A 17,717-nucleotide genomic window follows, 5' to 3' on the forward strand; every position below is an offset into this window, starting at 1 on the left:
ACACTGGCTCTTCCCAAACCATTTGTTGAAAAGAGAACAATTTAAGGAATGGGTAGGGGAGATTATTCAGGAGCTCTTAGAGAGGATGGACATTACTTCTGAAAATATACCTATGGAGTGGGATAAAATTAAGGTAGAGGTTAAAAATAGGGTAGAAATAAAAGAAAGGGAGCTATGATAAAGAAGTAACAAGAATTATTTAGAGGGACTGACAAATGTTAAAGTATTGCAGAAAAGGGGGGAATCTCACAGAACAAGAAGAGGATCAATTACAGAATGCTAACCAGAAAATAAGGGATTACGTCAATAATATATGTGAGTTTAGAAAGATTGCTGTTAAGCAACTGTTTTTTGATACTTACACTAGAACATAAAAACTTTTAGCACAGTGACTCAGGCAACAGATAGTAGAAAGGGCTGTCGCCAAGCTTAGGGAGCCTAATACAAGGAAGGTAACAAGAGATCCTGTAGAGGTATTAGAAATATTTTGGAAATTCTATGAAAATCTGTATAAAGCAGGGAAACATGAAAATCAAGAAAAGATACAAATGGAAATGTTTATGGAAGAATTAAATATGCCAAGGTTAGAGGTAGATGAGGCTCAGTTACTAATGGTTAGGATAGGAGGAGATGAAATAAAAATTGTGATGTATAACCAATCTACAGGAAAGTCCACAGGAATAGATGGTATTCCTGTGGATCTTTGGAAGCTAGGAAGAAAAAAACTAATAAAGATCTGGAAGGTTTTGTTTAACAGTATTTTAAGAGGAGGAGAAGTACCAAGATCCTGCAAGCAGGCAGTGGTAGCTGTAATACCTAAAGAGGGTAAAGATCCATCAGATCCAGATTCATATAGGCCCATTTCAATACTAAACCATAATTATAAAGTGTCTGTGTGTATAATGCTTAAAAGAATGGAAAAAGTGATGCCAAAATTCATAGATCTGGATCAATGTAGTTTTGTGGAGGGGAGGCAAACATTTGACAACATTAACAGAACATTGATGAACCAGAGGGAAGCAGAATGTAAGAAAATACCATTGTTGTGGGTCTTAATGCAGAGAAAGCATTTGACAGAGTAAACTGGGACTTTATGAGTAGGGCAATTGAAGCATTTGCATTTCCTGAAAAATATAAGGTTGATTGGGGGGATATATAAGGGATAGGAGGCAAAAATTAAAGTGGGTGGGGTCTTCCCTGATAATTTCTGTTTGAGCAGAGGAACCAGGGAGGGGTGTCCTCTTCCCTTTGTTATTTGCATTATATTTAGAACCACTAGCAAAGAAAATAAGGGACTCAGAAATTCAAGGATATAATTGGTATGGTAGTCAAGAAAAGCTGTCTCTATTTGCAGATGATATTATTTTATACCTGATGAAACCAGAAAGAGACATTACAGTGTTGTGGAACATTCTGAGACAGTTTCAAATCTTTTTAGGATACAAAATTAGGGAAGCTAAAACAAAGGCAATAGTTATAAATTATGTACCCACATATGAATTGGTTCAGCAATATCTGTATTTATGGGGACATGATAAAATGAAGTATTTCGGAGCATGGATTAAAAATGATTCTGATGTGTCAACTAAGGATATGTAGGAAGAGACTAAACAAAAGATAATACAAATACTGAGAAAATAGAAGCTTTGTTATATGGCTATGGATAGTAAGATACAAGCAGTTAAAATGTTTTTAATCCCATTAGTCTTATACACAGGTCAGGCATATTTTTATCAACCAGAGAAGTTGTGGGTAGCAATTAATAAAGAGCTGAAGGACTTTATCTGGAACGGGAAGACAGCAGGAGTCAAGTGAAATAGGCTGATTCGGCCAGTAGTACAGGGCAGATTGGGATAACCCAATTTGAAGGGGCATTTCAGAGGTACAAAGTTAAGGCTTCTATACATAGCACAAGTAGAAAACTACAATTCAAAGGGGAAATGGGTGATGATAAAACAGGGGGGAAGCTCAAGAAACAATGAGAGACTGGGATTTTGGATACAGGCCTTTATGGAGAATATCAATAATCATCCAAAATATTACATCTATAAAGTAGCAGAAAGTATCCTAAGAACTAAGCCAACATGGGAACGGAGAAAGGAGATTGTGCTGATAGGAATGACTGAAATTAGGGATACAGACAATAGGCAGCAGGGGCTGGAATTTATTGGAGAAAACTGGCAAAGGAACCAAGGTATTGAGAACAAATAACTAGAGAGGGAAAGGTAATAGAATGGAGAGAGGCCAAGAATTTGTTTGGACTGCAGGCTAGAGATTGCCTTCTTTATCAAGGATTGATCTCAGAGTATAGGCAAAAAGAAAGAAACAGGGGGTCCTAAATGAAAGATCAGCACTGGTAGAGTTCTTAGTAGACTCTAGAACAGAAGCTGCATTAAAAAGGAATAATTAGTAGAGCATATAAAATATTGCATGATAACTATAAGAATCAATCAGAGGTTTAGAAAGGATTGGGAAGAGAGACCAGAAAAGGAATTCACAAATAAACAATGGGAGGATATATGTGTCTCCCAAATATGCGACAAAATCGAGAAGATTTAGGATTTTTGTTTGGAAATGTTTACATATATATTCTTATACCCCAAGTAGACTCCAGAAAAAATTTCCTCAGGTAGACAGCAAATGTTGGAGGTCTGATGAGGAAGAAAGAGGTAACTGGGAACATATTTTCTGGGACTGTAGTGAGTTGGCAGACTTTAAAGATTCTCTGCAGGATGCACTGACAGAGATGCTGGGTGGGCAGATTGGTGTGACAAGGGAGATGATTTTTTTGAGCTATGATACAGAATCGGAATTGCCTAGAGATGGTAAAGCCTTGCTGTGTCTTATTATGGTGGCCACCAAAAAAGTATTTACTAGAAAATGGAAATCAAAATCTAAACCAACTATATTAGAAGTAGTGAATATAGTAACAGAAATAAAAAAATTGGAATTGCCTTTGATGGAAATAAGCATACTAATACTTACCCACACACAGATAGGCACAGACACACACACACACACACACACACACACACACACACACACACACACACACTCGCACACACGCACACACACACACACACACACACACACACACACACGCACACTCGCACACTCGCACACACACACACACACACACACACACACACACACACACACACACACACACACACACACTTAATTAAGCTGGATTGGAACAGTTCCAGCCATGTGTTTATCAATGCATTAAGCCAATTAGAATTAACTGCCAGTTCAATACCAATAAATGCCAAACAGGGTAAGTTATGGACAATAATGATTCACTTGGTGCAGCTCAGAGCAATTGGCATTTGATAAATTTAGAATATGCCATGATAAAGCATGAAATGCAAATCATCTGATAGAAGTCACAAAAAAATCATGGAAATTATCTGCAAAAACCAGTCAATAGGTCCCAGGCATTGACCCCCCCGCCACACACACACACACACACACACACACACACACACACACACACACACACACACACGCACAGTCTATCCACTACACCACAAGGCATGCAGGGGTTCACCCTCTGCTCAGGGCTCCAATCCACTTGACTGAAGGAGACCAAGATGTCTGAGCCCTTGTCCCCTCCCAAGAGGCTCCCCTACAGATTTCACCCTCCAAGCCTGCCTTTCTGCCCAGTCAAATGGGTGCAACACCCTAGAATAATATAACTACCTTTGCTGTGGACACAATGAAAAGAAACCTCAGCAGATAAAGTCCTGAATGTGCCAAAATAAATCTAACAAAACAAAAGCCATTCAGGCCACTAAGGAGAGATTTTAATAATCACAACAACAAAACAAAAGCCATTCAGGACACCATAGAGAAATTTTAATAATCACTTACCTTTGCTGAGGAAGGGGAAAACCTGAAAAACCCTTGGGAAAAACAGGAACGTCCTTCCCAACCCTTACTGCAATAACTTTTGCAAGACAGAAAGTCCCTTATGAGTTATACTCCTTGCTTTTACAAAGAAGGGTGGGAGGGCAGGTTTCTATGTTACTCTCCACATTAGATCTAACCTTGCATATTCTCTTTATTTTAAGCCCCATCTCAGCTCTTAGACCATTGTTTGAGTTTCTCGGCCCCATCTGACTTGCCTATATCCAAACTACTCTAGGCATTTCCTCCTGCTCTCCTCCCCTTTGCATGTTATTCCTCTAATGGTAAATCCTCTAGGCCTTCAATACCTTGGTCCACTTCCATTGCCTTTGGATGAAGACAAAAATACTTATATTTACCCACAAACGACATGCACACGTAAGTTGGAGTGAAATGGCCACAGCAATGCATTTATTTCACATTAATCCTAATTGAATAAAGTACCAGTAAGACTTAACCACCACACCAATTTAATGCAAATTAATGCCAAACAGGATAAAAAGCATGACCAATAATAAATCACCAGATGTACATAAATAGCAGGTCTTGTAATAGAATCAACCAGGTCAATGCAACAACCATCTTATTGAAATGCAACAGCAGGCCTATAAAATCATGAAATTCACCTCATCAGTCTCAGACCTTGTCCCCCAGCCTGCCCTGCTGCAACACAAGATGTGCAATGCTCCACCTCTGCCTGAGGTCCAAAGCCACTGGAGTTGGCCAGGTCCTGACTAATTGAGGAGGACCAAGCTGTCCAAGCCTGCATTCCCTCCTCCATACATCTTAAAGATTTAGTCTTGCCATCACTGCTCTTCTGTCACAAAATGGTGACCTGTCCCCCTACTTATCAAGCACATCTGACAGGATTTCAAAACTACCCCCCAATACATCCTTCACAAATACTAAAGTGCTTGACTCTGATAAGCACCCCCCATCCTGTCTATACAGCCTAGTTCCTTTCACACACAAAAAATCTAGCTTATATAATGTCTTGAATAATCAGTCCTCATATTCACAGCTGCATTCACCTGCCAAGACATCCAATTGGCGCTTAAAACTGTTGGAACCCTATGGATAAGCAATCATGTTCTCCCTTGAGCTCCATTTTGGGACATGTTACTGCCTGTGAAAGTCTGGCTAGATATCACCAGCCTCTGGCCTTCTGGTACCAGCTGATTGTTGCTATATGGGTTTTCACCAAACCATGTGAGGTCTCTTCTTCTTTTAAACCCCAATAACTGCCTCACTAGTACGTACCAGTGTAGTGCCCACCTCTTGCTTGCCTTTGTCTATAATGAATGTAGCAATACACTTCCTATATACTAACCTTGTTTTTGGATGTAAACCCACTTCTAAAGTTGTCCAAATTAACTTAAAATTAATGCTGACAGCTGGTCCAGGATGCTATGTGGGCTTCTTTGTTTGTTTGGCACCAGTCTGTTGAATGTGTCTCACCAGGAAACTGAATCAACAATGTCATTTTCTATGCTGTGAAAATGCTGAGCTCTGAAATTGATGTTATTCTGCATACAAGCTAAGATAAACACCATCATTAAATGTCCATCATTTCCACTTTCCCCTAAATGATCATTCAGTAAACTAACCATCCCCCAGGTTGTCTGTTCTGAACATGATGTTTCTGTTTTTCAACTCCTTTGCCCAAATGTATGCTCACACCACTAGTTGGAAGAACTCTGCTTCCGTGATGGCTCCTTAGCTGTTGCTATTACCAGGATTACCTATCTGAAAAAACTTTTCCTTGTAAATATCCCCAAAAGCAGGGTCTCCTGCTGCATCTCTAAATAGCTGGTATTCTAAGTAGTTAGTCTTCTCTCACTACAACAAAGTACAAGAATTCCTGTGACACTCTCAAACCCTCTTGCATTTCTTTCATGAATATCACCCTATGATTAATGCAACTCATATCCTTCACTGCCAGCCACCTCAGAAAGATTTTCCCACTGGAAGGAATTTACATGCAAAATTAATCAGCCCTAACAAACTCTGTAACTCTTTTAAGAGTTATTTTCTTTGTATCATTTCCCTCTGTTATTGCCTCTTGGAATTTTATTATTTTTTCTGCAGCCAATCAGACCGCTCCCTCTTTGAGTTGAAATCTGTCCACGATTTCATGCCCTTCCCCCATTACTTTTGACTTTGTCTATATCTCTTGTGCCAAGAGGTAAAGGGATATGAAGATATGCCCCTCTTATTTTTTTTTCCTTGTAAACCAATGTGGGTTACAGTTAGTCAAGAAATGTCAGGCATTAGAGTTCTGTGCTGCTTTTTCCTCAGAAAATGTTTGTTGATGCAAAACCTCTTGTTCTACTACTAAATGAATTTGATTAATGTCAGAAAAATATTCATTGTTATATATGTCTAATGCTTATTAGAAGCTAAAAGTTAACACATTTCATTCTATTTTATGTACAGCTTAATTCTGTATGAAATTATAAGATGATTTTTCAAACCACAGTATGCTTTCTGAAACTGCAAGATGCACCCTGACCTAGTATTTGCTAGCACAGCAAAATTCATGTTTATGCCTTTTGGAAATGTACTGAGAAGCAGGTGATTATCTGCTAGGTCAGGAAAATGTATGAATAGTGTATGAATAGAACAGTACTGTTTTCTATAATATGATTGAATATGAACAATCAGCTCTGTTCGTGTTATGAGAACATGCACAGCTGCGGAAAAGAAGAGCTACATGAAACAAAAGACTGCTTGAAGAATATGTACTTGCTTTGTGCTTGAATTAACTATAGTACCTTGAATGGTAACATAACATAGTGGGAAGCTGTATCTAACCGGTGGTCACCAAGGCCACGTTGTTTTTCTTAGGAAGTTTTTCATAAAATTGATAGTGCAAGCAGAAAATCATGGACAAACAGCTGCTATGTAATGATGATGTTAAAAATTGTGATCTGTTACGTCAGCTTGGTAGGCAATATCTTATTAGAAAATGTATAAAAATATCTGCACTTCCTGATTCTAGTTAGACAAACTTTGTATTAGCACGTTTCTGTCTCCTTGCTGCAAGATTAAAGTGCCTTAACCTGAACCTACCGTGTATTGATAATTTTTAAAGTTTATTTTTCCTATGACAGATTGGTACTTTGGACCGGAAAACTCTCGCTCTAGCTCAGGTCAGATGGGCCCGGTGGCATGAAACCATACGGGGAAGAGGCCATATCGGTTCTTCTGCTCTGAAAGACCTCCAACTGGATTGTCGTTCAAAAGAGGCCAGCCACTGTTTCTGATCTGCGATTGGAGGATGAGTCAACAGTTCTGGTGAGACGATCAATCACGGAGGCTCAGGTAAGGAGGAATTTAACTTTTCTTTGTTTCAGATCAGGGACTTGTTACAGTATTTGTTTTTGTCAGGGAGATTTTATATAAATCAGGGACAAAAAAGATTGCTGTCTTGTCATAGATCAGGGAAACAGGATAGGTAGGCAGTTATTCTAGATAAACTGTGAAAAAGAGAAAATTGTGGTACCACGTGATAAAAAGGGTTACGTAACAATTTCTAACTAAGTTAAGACAACATGGGAAATAAGTGCACAAAAAGTTCCCGAGATCCGCCTTTAACCAAAGACACGAAATATATGCAATTACAGCATGCCGACAACGTTAGGTACTATACAAAATGGGTTAATAAATACAAATTTGATGGCAAATTAGATAAACCTTAACTTATCAAACTTGTCAAATAACTTAAAACAGACACAAAAGGTCAGATAAAAAAAGCAACGTCAGTTGGGAGTTCCTCAGGCACACAGGTGGCTTGAGGAAGCAAACCGCAGGGAACAAAAGAATAAAAATTCAAAAGCAATGTTTTTAGATAAAGAAGACAATAACTTGGTAATAGCATCGGCCCCTCCGCCCCCTCCACTTCCCTTACTAGAATACGAAGCGAGTGGACAAGCTGATCCACCTCCGCTATATCCAGCTGTCCCTGCAAAATCAAAACAGTTTGTCAGGGATCCTGTCGAGACTAGGTCTCGAACACGCAACTTGAGAGGGGATATTGAATTGTATGAAATAAATAAAAATTCACGAGCTATGAGTGAAGAAGAGATATGTCCACTCATAGAAGTACCAAATCCACTTGCAGGACAGGACCCGACTCTTCTAGTATATAGACCGTGGACACCGGAAGACATCCGGAAAGCCACAGCGGGAATTCCCCATCCGAAAGTTAATTTTAGAAAATTCTTAGAAGACTTACAGGACATGAGGTTAAGTTACCATTTAAATGGAGAAGAAGTAGAGAAAGTAGTCAGACAAATCGTAGGTCCAGATTGGCACATGATCAGTGGCAACTAGAATCCCCATGACGCAGAACATAGGCCACTCCCACATAGTAACACAGAACTGGATAACAGAGTGAAAGGTCTGACAGACCGAATCTCTGAGAAATGGAAGCCTAGGGCTGACTGGACTTGCATTAATCAATGCATCCAACAAGAAGGTGAAACTGTTGATAGATATTATGCCAGATTGTTAGAGTGTTTTAATAACCATTGTGGAATGCAGGTACCTGAAGACCAAACACATGATTCCCCATATTTGCAGCAATTAAAGAATGCATTTTTGAAAGGCAGTATTGCACCCATTAGCAGCTTTGTTACAAAGCACATGGTAGATCATCGTACGAGTAGATTACAGTCATTACTTGAATATGCAAGCATGCCGAAAGGCATTTTAATAGCAAAAAGAAAAAGAAAACTCAAGTATTTGCAGTAGAAGACGGATCAGAAGTCTTTGTAGTACAGACATGGAAGAAGGGTAAGAAAAATGCCCAGGGAAACAAACAATCTGATAAGCGATCAGAGGAGTTTGAAAAGAGAAAGAAAAGGGGTGAATGTTTTAAATGTGGAAAAAAGGGACATTTAGCAAGGGATTGCAGGCAAAATAAAAAGGTAACCACGGAAGACAAGGAGGGTGAGGACTGACTATATGATAGTCAAGAATCACTAGAAGGGAATAATCAAGAAAAAACAAATGCAAATGTGATAGAAGAAGTAGAGAATGTGATAGAAGAAATAGAGGATGTGCATGAAATCACAGATATTGAAGAAAATGAAATTTTGGATTTAGCATTATTGAGCCTAGAGCTCTACTTAGCAGACACAAAACTGGAAGTTACACTTCTGGTAGAGGGGAGGGAAGTTAAATTCCTGTGTGACTCAGGGGCTTCACGGACCCTGATACATCCTTCCAAACTACCAGAAAATTCAGAATCACTTGATTACATATTAGTGAAAGCAGCTAATGGACAGCTGTATCGGGAGCCACTCTCCCACAACATAGCAATAACTGACCCTGTTTCAGGGATGACCCAGAAAAGCAAAATTGTTGCTTCTGCAAAATGCCCAGTAAATCTTTTGGGCAGAGACCTTATGCAGATATTTGGCATAGCAGTATTTCCAACTATGCAGGGTATGGAAGCACAGTGACAAATGGATACTTTTGTGGTGCGACCGGAGGGTGAAACATTTTATTGGTACAGCCAGGACTTGGTTACGACTGGTCCAGGGGCAGTAACCGAAGAACTGATGAATGTAGCCATCAGTAAATCCCCCTCCCTTGACACTGATAAACAGCATTTGTTGCATTGCACTCTATATTACTGTAGCAAACCAGGACCTGATAAAGAATATGAGCAAGAACTGTTTAAAAACCATGCTAACAGATTAGTGTTACGTAATCTGTACTGGGACACAGAAGGAAACAGTGTAGTTAGCTGTTCATTGCCCCAGGAATTCCTAGCCCTTTACAAATCTAATCAATTACCATATGTTAGTTTAACTAAAGATAAGAATGTGAAGTGGGCAGACTTAGGAGAAAAAGTCACAAGGTGGGAAAAACAGACAGAATTAGAACTTTCAGAACAGGGAGTACAAAAGCAGAAGTTGAATTGGATAATGCAGACACACCCAGCTGTGCACTTGCAGACAAGTGAGGACAGCTGAGTAGCACTCTTACTAGAGGAAGAGGAAAAAGCCTTACGAGACATACCAGAGACTCTCTGGTCAACAGGGAAATCAGATGTAGGACTTATTCGTACAGCAGGACCAGTTACTATCACGCCAAAGTCAGCATTTAGACCTCAAAAGAGACAGTATCCCTTAAGAAAGGATGCAGAAGTAGGAATCAAACCTATAATAGCAGCCTTACTTAAGGAAGGAGTATTGATAGAATCTCCCGATTCACCATGTAATACACCCTTATTTCCTGTTAGGAAAGCAAATGGAGAATGGCGTATGGTCCAAGATTTACAAGCTGTAAATGATGCAGTTATACCTAGAGCACCTATGGTGCCAGATCCACACACCTTATTAAATGATTTGAAACCTCAACTGAAGTATTTTTCTGTGGTAGATATTAGCAATGCGTTTTTCTCAATACCGATACACCCTGACAGCCAACATTGGTTTGCATTTACATTTCAGGGAAAAATGTATACATATACACGACTACCACAGGGATATTGTGAGAATCCGACAATATTTGCACAGGAAATGGCAAGTAACCTGGCGGGATTTATCCCACCAAAAGGCAGCCAGATTTTACTTTATGTAGATGACATTCTGCTGGCAGCCCCCACCCAGCAAGAATGCAGAGAAGATACCATAGCATTACTACAATTTCTAGCTACTCAAGGACACAAAGTAAACAGAAACAAACTGCAACTTTGGAAAAAGCAGGTTAAATACATGGGATATGTAATATCCAAAGAAGGCAGAATATTAGATGAAGACAGAAAAACAGCAATATTACAAGCACCCAAACCAACTACCAAGAAGGAAATGATGTCCTTCCTAGGTACGACTAATTTTTGTCAGAGTTGGATTCCAAACTATGCCTTGGAATCTGCTCCACTGACCAACTTGATATTCAAGAAGCCTATGGCAGCACAAGATTTATTACAACGGACACCAGAAGCAGAATCAGCTTTCTGCAAATTGAAACAACTGATAGCATCCTCATTAGTTTTAGGATTACTGAACTATCATAAACGATTTTTCCAAACTGTAGACTGTAAGCAGGGTTATATGACATCAGTGTTGACACAGCAACATGGGGACAAACAACACCCCATAGCTTACTATTCATCACAGCTAGACCCAGTGGCGCGATCCTTGCCCCACTGTGTACAAGCAGTAGTTGCAGCTGCAATGGCAGTGCAGGCTTCAGCCTCAGTAGTGTTATTCCACCCTCTCACATTGAGAGTGCCTCATGCAGTCGTGATTATTTTACTGCAAAAAAAAAGTAGCATATCTTTCTCCTGCTAGACATCTTTCCTGTATGACTATATTGTTGAGCCAACCTCATATGACAATTGAACGATGCACAACTTTGAATCCGTCAACCTTGCTCCCAACCCCTGCAGATGGCAAACCACACTGCTGCCTGCAGGAGATTGAGCAAAAGACACTGCCTAGAAAAGATCTCACGGATGTTCCCTTGGATGATGCCGAGGTGACATACTATGTGGACGGCTCGTGTAGGAGGAGTCCTACAAGACAGAATCTAGTGGGGTATGCAGTAGTTTCTGATAATGAGATTTTAGAAGCAAAGTCTTTACCACACAACTTATCTGCACAAGCAGCAGAATTGATTGCTTTAACAAGGGCATGTACCTTGGCAAAGGATAAACAAGTGAACATTTTTACTGACAGCCAGTACGCTTTTTCTACTGTACATGTTTTTGCGCAGCAGTGGAAAAATAGGGGAATGATAACATCTACTTGTAAACCAATTAATCATGCGCAATTTATTTTAGATTTGTTAGAATCTATTCAGTTACCTCATAAAGTAGCTATTTGTAAATGCATAGCTCATACCAAACAACAGGATAGGATTTCAAAAGGTAATGCGAGAGCTAATACAGCTGCAAAGCAAGCAGCTTCAGCTTCAGAAGTATTTCTTTTGAGTGATGAATTACAACCATCTGAGATTTTAGATTTAGAAATGTTAAAAATAATGCAGACACTTACTACAAATGTAGAAAAACAAAAATGGATAAAACGAGGAGCAATTCTTGAGAAAGGGCTGTACATCTCCAAAGAAAGAAAAACAATTTTACCATCTAACTTGTTTAGATATGCAGCTTTATTGAGCCATGGGCAGTGCCATGTCTCAACAGGGGGGATGGTACAGTTAGTGAATCGAGTGTTTACAACGTATGGATTTACAAACTACACAAAAATTTTTTGTGCAGCATGCTATGTTTGTAACAAGCATCATGCACAGGGGGCACTGAAACCTAAGCAAGGGGGTTTCCCTACACCACCGTGTCCGTTCCATACTATCTGTATGAATTTTATAGAGCTAAACAAATGTGAAAATAAAAAGTACTGTCTTGTCATTATAGATATGTTTTCCAAATGGGTGGAAGCTTTTCCGACTAAAAATCCAGATGCAGCTACTGTTGCAAAAGTCCTCGTTAAAGAAATTATTCCTAGATTTGGCATACCAGAAAAGATTTATAGTGACAATGGCACACACTTTGTAAATCAAACAGTACAACAATTGAGCCGTTATTTCGGGATTTCTCTGAAAAACCATTGTGCATACCACCCCCAATCTGCAGGATTAGTAGAGAGGCATAATGGAGTTCTGAAAAATAAGCTTAGGAAATTGATTAGTGAGACACAAAAGAACTGGGTGCACTGTCTGCCTCTGGCACTGTTGAGTATGAGAACTGTTCCAAATGTAAAAGGGTTAACTCCTTTTGAAATACTGTTTGGGAGGGCATATTATACACCTCAGTGGAAACCTCTCATGCCTGCAGACAAGGAGGCTGACAGTTCACTTGCAGAGTATATGAGGCAATTTTTGAATAACAAACTTCTGCAGTTAAATTCTGTTTCAGATAAAGAACAAGCCAGACCATCAGAAGCAGCAGTAGTCCCTGGCACGTGGGTCTGGGTGAAGGTCGTGAAGAAAAGGAATTGTTGTTCTCCAAAGTGGGAAGGACCATACCAAGTGCTACTATCAACACCCACTGCAGTCAAGATCACAGAGCGAGCGTCCTGGATTCATCTGACACACTGTAAATTGGCTAAGAACTTTGAATTGGACAAAAACCTTGTTACTGTTGTACAACAAGAACAAAATGACCAGGTATAGAGTAAACAGGGATGCAGAACAACCTCATAAAAATTGCATGATCATCCTGTTAGCTATACTGATAACAATGATCTTTTTGCTGTGGCCTTTCCTTTTTCCAGCCACACGAGCTGAACTGAACAAACTTGATGCATTACTCATAGACTGGCATCCAAACTTTAACACTTACCAAACAATTAAATATGTGTATGCTGAGACTTTTAATGTTTCGAACTGCTGGATTTGCACAGCTATACCAACAGCATACGGGGGATTATTAATGACTGCTGTCCCCCTAGGGGTCAATGAGACCTGGGAAAACTTGATTTTTGATACTACACTTGTGAAATCAGAAGACAAAATAGCATTGTACCTACCTGTTACACAAAAAGGAATTGTATGTTTTTATAAAAATGACACTATTCAGGTGGGTTGGAGCAATTGCAATGTGACTGTTTCTTATAAATGTTATATTAAGGCTAATAAGGCAGAAACTATCTGTGATACAAACTATGACTCATACTTTGAGAAAATAAAGAGAACTGTTAGTGAAATACGACATAATCCTGTTCTTTTGAAGCAACTTTCTATTATTGACAAGAAAATGTTTCATGCAGGGCGAGCATATATCAATACTAAAGTAGAGAATTGTTATTTTGTTTGTGGGAAAAAGGCATACAAATGGCTACCTGAGAAGCGGTCTGGCAGTTGTTTTTTGGGTTACCTGGTTTCGGCCATACGACACACTGCAGCTTTGCCTCAGGGAAAAATTCAAAAAATCAGAGAGGTCAGCAGTAAACCTAGAAGTCCAATCAAGAGACCCTAGAATCCAGTGGGACGAATTGAAGCAGGGTGGAGAAACCATAACTCCGTGAAAAACAAAGATAAACTGACACATATGGACTTGAGTGACACTATTATATCATGGGCAGGCATAGCCCCTGCATATGGCGCAGTGAAATCGATTTGGGAGCTGAGAAAACTGTCCAAACTTCTCGAAGTTATGAGCAATGCAACTTTTTCTGCTCTCGAATTAGTGACTGATGAACTAAATGCTATGAGAACTGTGGTGCTTCAAAACTGCATGGCTCTTGACTTCACCCTAGCGGCGAGAGGTGGTACGTGCGCTTTAATCAAAGAAGAATGCTGTTCGTATATTCCTGACAACCAGCATGAGATAAACGACCATCTTGAGGTGATCCAGCAAGTGTCAACCATGACCAAACCAGGCCCAAACCCTCTGACGGACTTTTTCCAGAATTTGTTTGGGGGGGTGGGGTTCCATCCTAATGAACATCCTGATTGCCATTTGTGTGGGATTACTCCTATTAGGAGCATGCATGTGTTGTGGTATTCCCTGCATGAAAAAGTTAATCAAAGATTTTATAGACATATCAGTTTCTGAGACTTTGTATCAAAGTACTGAAATTGAAGAGTTGTTGAAAACTGAAATGCTTTCATAAGTCTAAACTAAATGATTCTCTTAACTGCAAATCCGGAATGGAAGAGGTTAGGAGATGAAGCAAACTGTTTATGCTTTTTGAAAATAGAATAAAAAGTATTAACAGGGGGGAAATGTCAGAAAAATATTCATTTTTATATATGTCTAATGCTTATTAGAAGCTAAAAGAGTTAACACATTTCATTCTATTTTATGTACAGCTTAATTCTGTATGAAATTATAAGATGATTTTTCAAACCACAGTATGCTTTCTGAAACTGCAAGATGCACCCTGACCTAGTATTTGCTAGCACAGCAAAATTCATGTTTATGCCTTTTGGAAATGTACTGAGAAGCAGGTGATTATCTGCTAGGTCAGGAAAATGTATGAATAGTGTATGAATAGAACAATACTGTTTTCTATAATATGATTGAATATGAACAATCAGCTCTGTTCATGTTATGAGAACATGCACAGCTGCATAAAAGAAGATACATGAAACAAAAGACTGCTTGAAGAATCTGTATTTGCTTTGTGCTCGAATTAGCTATAGTACCTTGAATGGTAACATAACATAGTGGGAAGCTGTATCTAACCGGTGGTCACCAAGGCCACGTTGTTTTTCTTAGGAAGTTTTTCATAAAATTGATAGTGCAAGCAGAAAATCATGGACAAACAGCTGCTATGTAATGATGATGTTAAAACTTGTGATCTGTTACGTCAGCTTGGTAGGCAATGTCTTATTAGAAAATGTAAAAAATATCTGCACTTCCTGATTCTAGTTAGACAAACTCTGTATTAGCACGTTTTTGTCTCCTTGCTGCAAGATTAAAGTGCCTTAACCTGAACCTACCGTGTATCGATCATTTTTAAAGTTTATTTTTCCTATGACAATTAACATAAAAAAGCTGGCCTGTCTGAGGGGGTATATGATCAATGGCCATGTTTTGCCCATTATTCTGACTTTGTAGGATTATTGTGATTTGTGTAAAGGAATCTGAAATTCTTTAATATGTATCTGCAGTTTCCATGGAATAAAGCTGAAATACAATCCGTGGCAGTCAATGTTAGCTATAACCACAGAGGTCTGGGAGTGTCTGTAGAAAGTAAATCCCTCCCTTGTTTTCTCATTTTAGACAGGCACGATCTGGCTTTTTAGGATTAATGTGCATTTGCAGGATTGTTGTGATTTATATGAAGCAACCTTTATGAAGCAAGTTTAATCTGTGGCTAGTGTTTTCATGGAACAAAGCAGAAATATAACACAAGGTTGTCATTTTTAGCTGTAACTACTAGGTGGGGTGGAAGCTGTTTGTAAAATGTAACCAACCCTTTTGTTAATTTTCTCATCTTAAACAGTCACTATCTTGCTTTGCAGGACTAATGTGCATTTGCAGAATTAACACGATTTATATGAAGCAACTTGGAATTCGTTCATGTAGCTACTGTTTGTGATAAAGTTCACAGAGTTGAAACACAATACATAGCTATCATTTTTTATAACAACTGCCTGACATGCACACAAAAGTAGATATAACTGCTAGGTGGGATTTAGAGCTGATTGTTAAAAAATCTTGTTCTTTGCTCATTTTAAACAGGCACTATCTAGCTTTTCATTAGTGTGTATCTGCAGGATTATTGTGATTTATGTGAAGCAACTTGGGATATTTTAATATGTGTCCACTGTTTCCAAGGAACAAAGCTGAATTACAACACAAGGTTGTCATTTTTAGCTGTAACTACTAGGTGGGGTGGAAGCTGTTTGTAAAAGGTAACCAACCCTTTTGTTGATTTCTCATCTTAAACAGTCACTATCTTGCTTTATGGGACTAGTCTGCATTTGCAGGATTAACATGATTGAAGCAACCTGGAATACTTTAATGTAGCTGCTGTTTATGAAAAAGTTATCAGCGCTGAAACACAATACATAGTCTTATGGTCAACTATGTTTCATATTAAAAAGGTGTGCCACACAGATTATTTTCTTCAAAATAACGCTTTATAATCAGTTAATAGCACAGTTTAATCATGCTGTGTGATTTTATAATCAGTTAATAGCACAGTTTAATCATGCTGTGTGAAAGCTCCTTGTTAGATGATGTAAGTTGACAGAAAGGGTTCCACATTAAAAGGGTAGCGCCCCGCATTTTGCATATGGAAGCTAAGAGCTATGCCCCCTTTAATAGATCTCAAGAAATGATGTACAAATCTCAAAAAAAATCAGGAACAAATCCGGTAAAAAAAATCAGTGACACTTATAAAAGTATTTTCCGAAATCTAAAACTCTATTGGCAGTATTTATTATGTGCAACTTATCACATTTTCTCCAAAAATCACCAGTTTAGGTTTGGATTGAAAGAGATCAATTGACAGCCAAAACTGGGGATACCAGAGGGATCTACGTCTACCATTTGCTAAGCTATCGCCCACAACCCGAATTAATACAGTTAATACCTAATCGAGGCTTCCATTTTTTCAGACGGTAGCTGAAACGCTCAACTTTTACATTTTCCGAATATAGCAAAGCGTGCGTGCGTGTTTACGTATGGGCACGTGCCACACGATTGGTTACGCTTTTCTGTAGTTTTACGGCACTAAGTGTAGAATGTGATTGACGTTTTAATCTTCATTTTTGCACGCTGAATAGCGCACCAGCAGTTAAGGGTTTAAGTTAGTCGGAAAAGAGTGTCTGTGTTAATCAAATTTTATTGTATTTTTTGGGTAGTACAACAATGGAGTTGCAAATAGAGAGTATGGAAGATGTGGAGGATGGCGAGATCACTGATTCGGAGTCCGACAGCGATATGAAAACGTTTGGGGCATTGCATCAACAAGCACCTGACCAGGTACAGGAGACTTATAGCTATACTAGCATTATGAGGAGTCTGCGGAGGATACTGCATTATGGACAAGACCCTTTTTAATCAGTCGTATTCTATTCCCTGTATAGAGATCGTTGTTACGTACAGTGTATGTGCTGGAGAAACTTGAAACTGGTTTTAGTTTTGTTTATTTTAGTAGAGTGTTACTATCTCGATTTTTCACGGTTATTACTGAAAACTTGCTAACGTGCCCCGAGTGGAGCATGTACGTAAGATCCTTTTGTTAATGGTAAAGTGATGAACATGACTGGGTGTCTTGGAATATTTCAGACAAGAGAACCACAGTATGTTCTGTGGTGGCCTAGTTCGTTGCTCTTCCAGCTGTACTGACCTTTGCTTTGGTTGTAGAAACTGCACT

The 17,717-nt window shown here is 39.0% G+C and overlaps 1 protein-coding gene across 1 annotated transcript in view; it reads left to right on the top strand.

Moving 5' to 3' along the window:
* Positions 1-17,032: 17,032 nt before the first annotated feature.
* Positions 17,033-17,717, top strand: part of PHAX (phosphorylated adaptor for RNA export) — a gene marked incomplete at its 3' end in the record, with an annotated part of 485,618 nt that continues 484,933 nt past the window's right edge. The window contains 1 exon segment of the mRNA XM_044060783.1: positions 17,033-17,323. Coding sequence (XP_043916718.1) covers positions 17,210-17,323 — 114 coding nt within the window.

The sequence above is a fragment of the Protopterus annectens genome, chromosome 2.part0, assembly GCF_019279795.1.
Source record: "Protopterus annectens isolate FY-2018-M chromosome 2.part0, PAN1.0, whole genome shotgun sequence".
NCBI classification, from domain to species: domain Eukaryota; kingdom Metazoa; phylum Chordata; order Ceratodontiformes; family Protopteridae; genus Protopterus; species Protopterus annectens.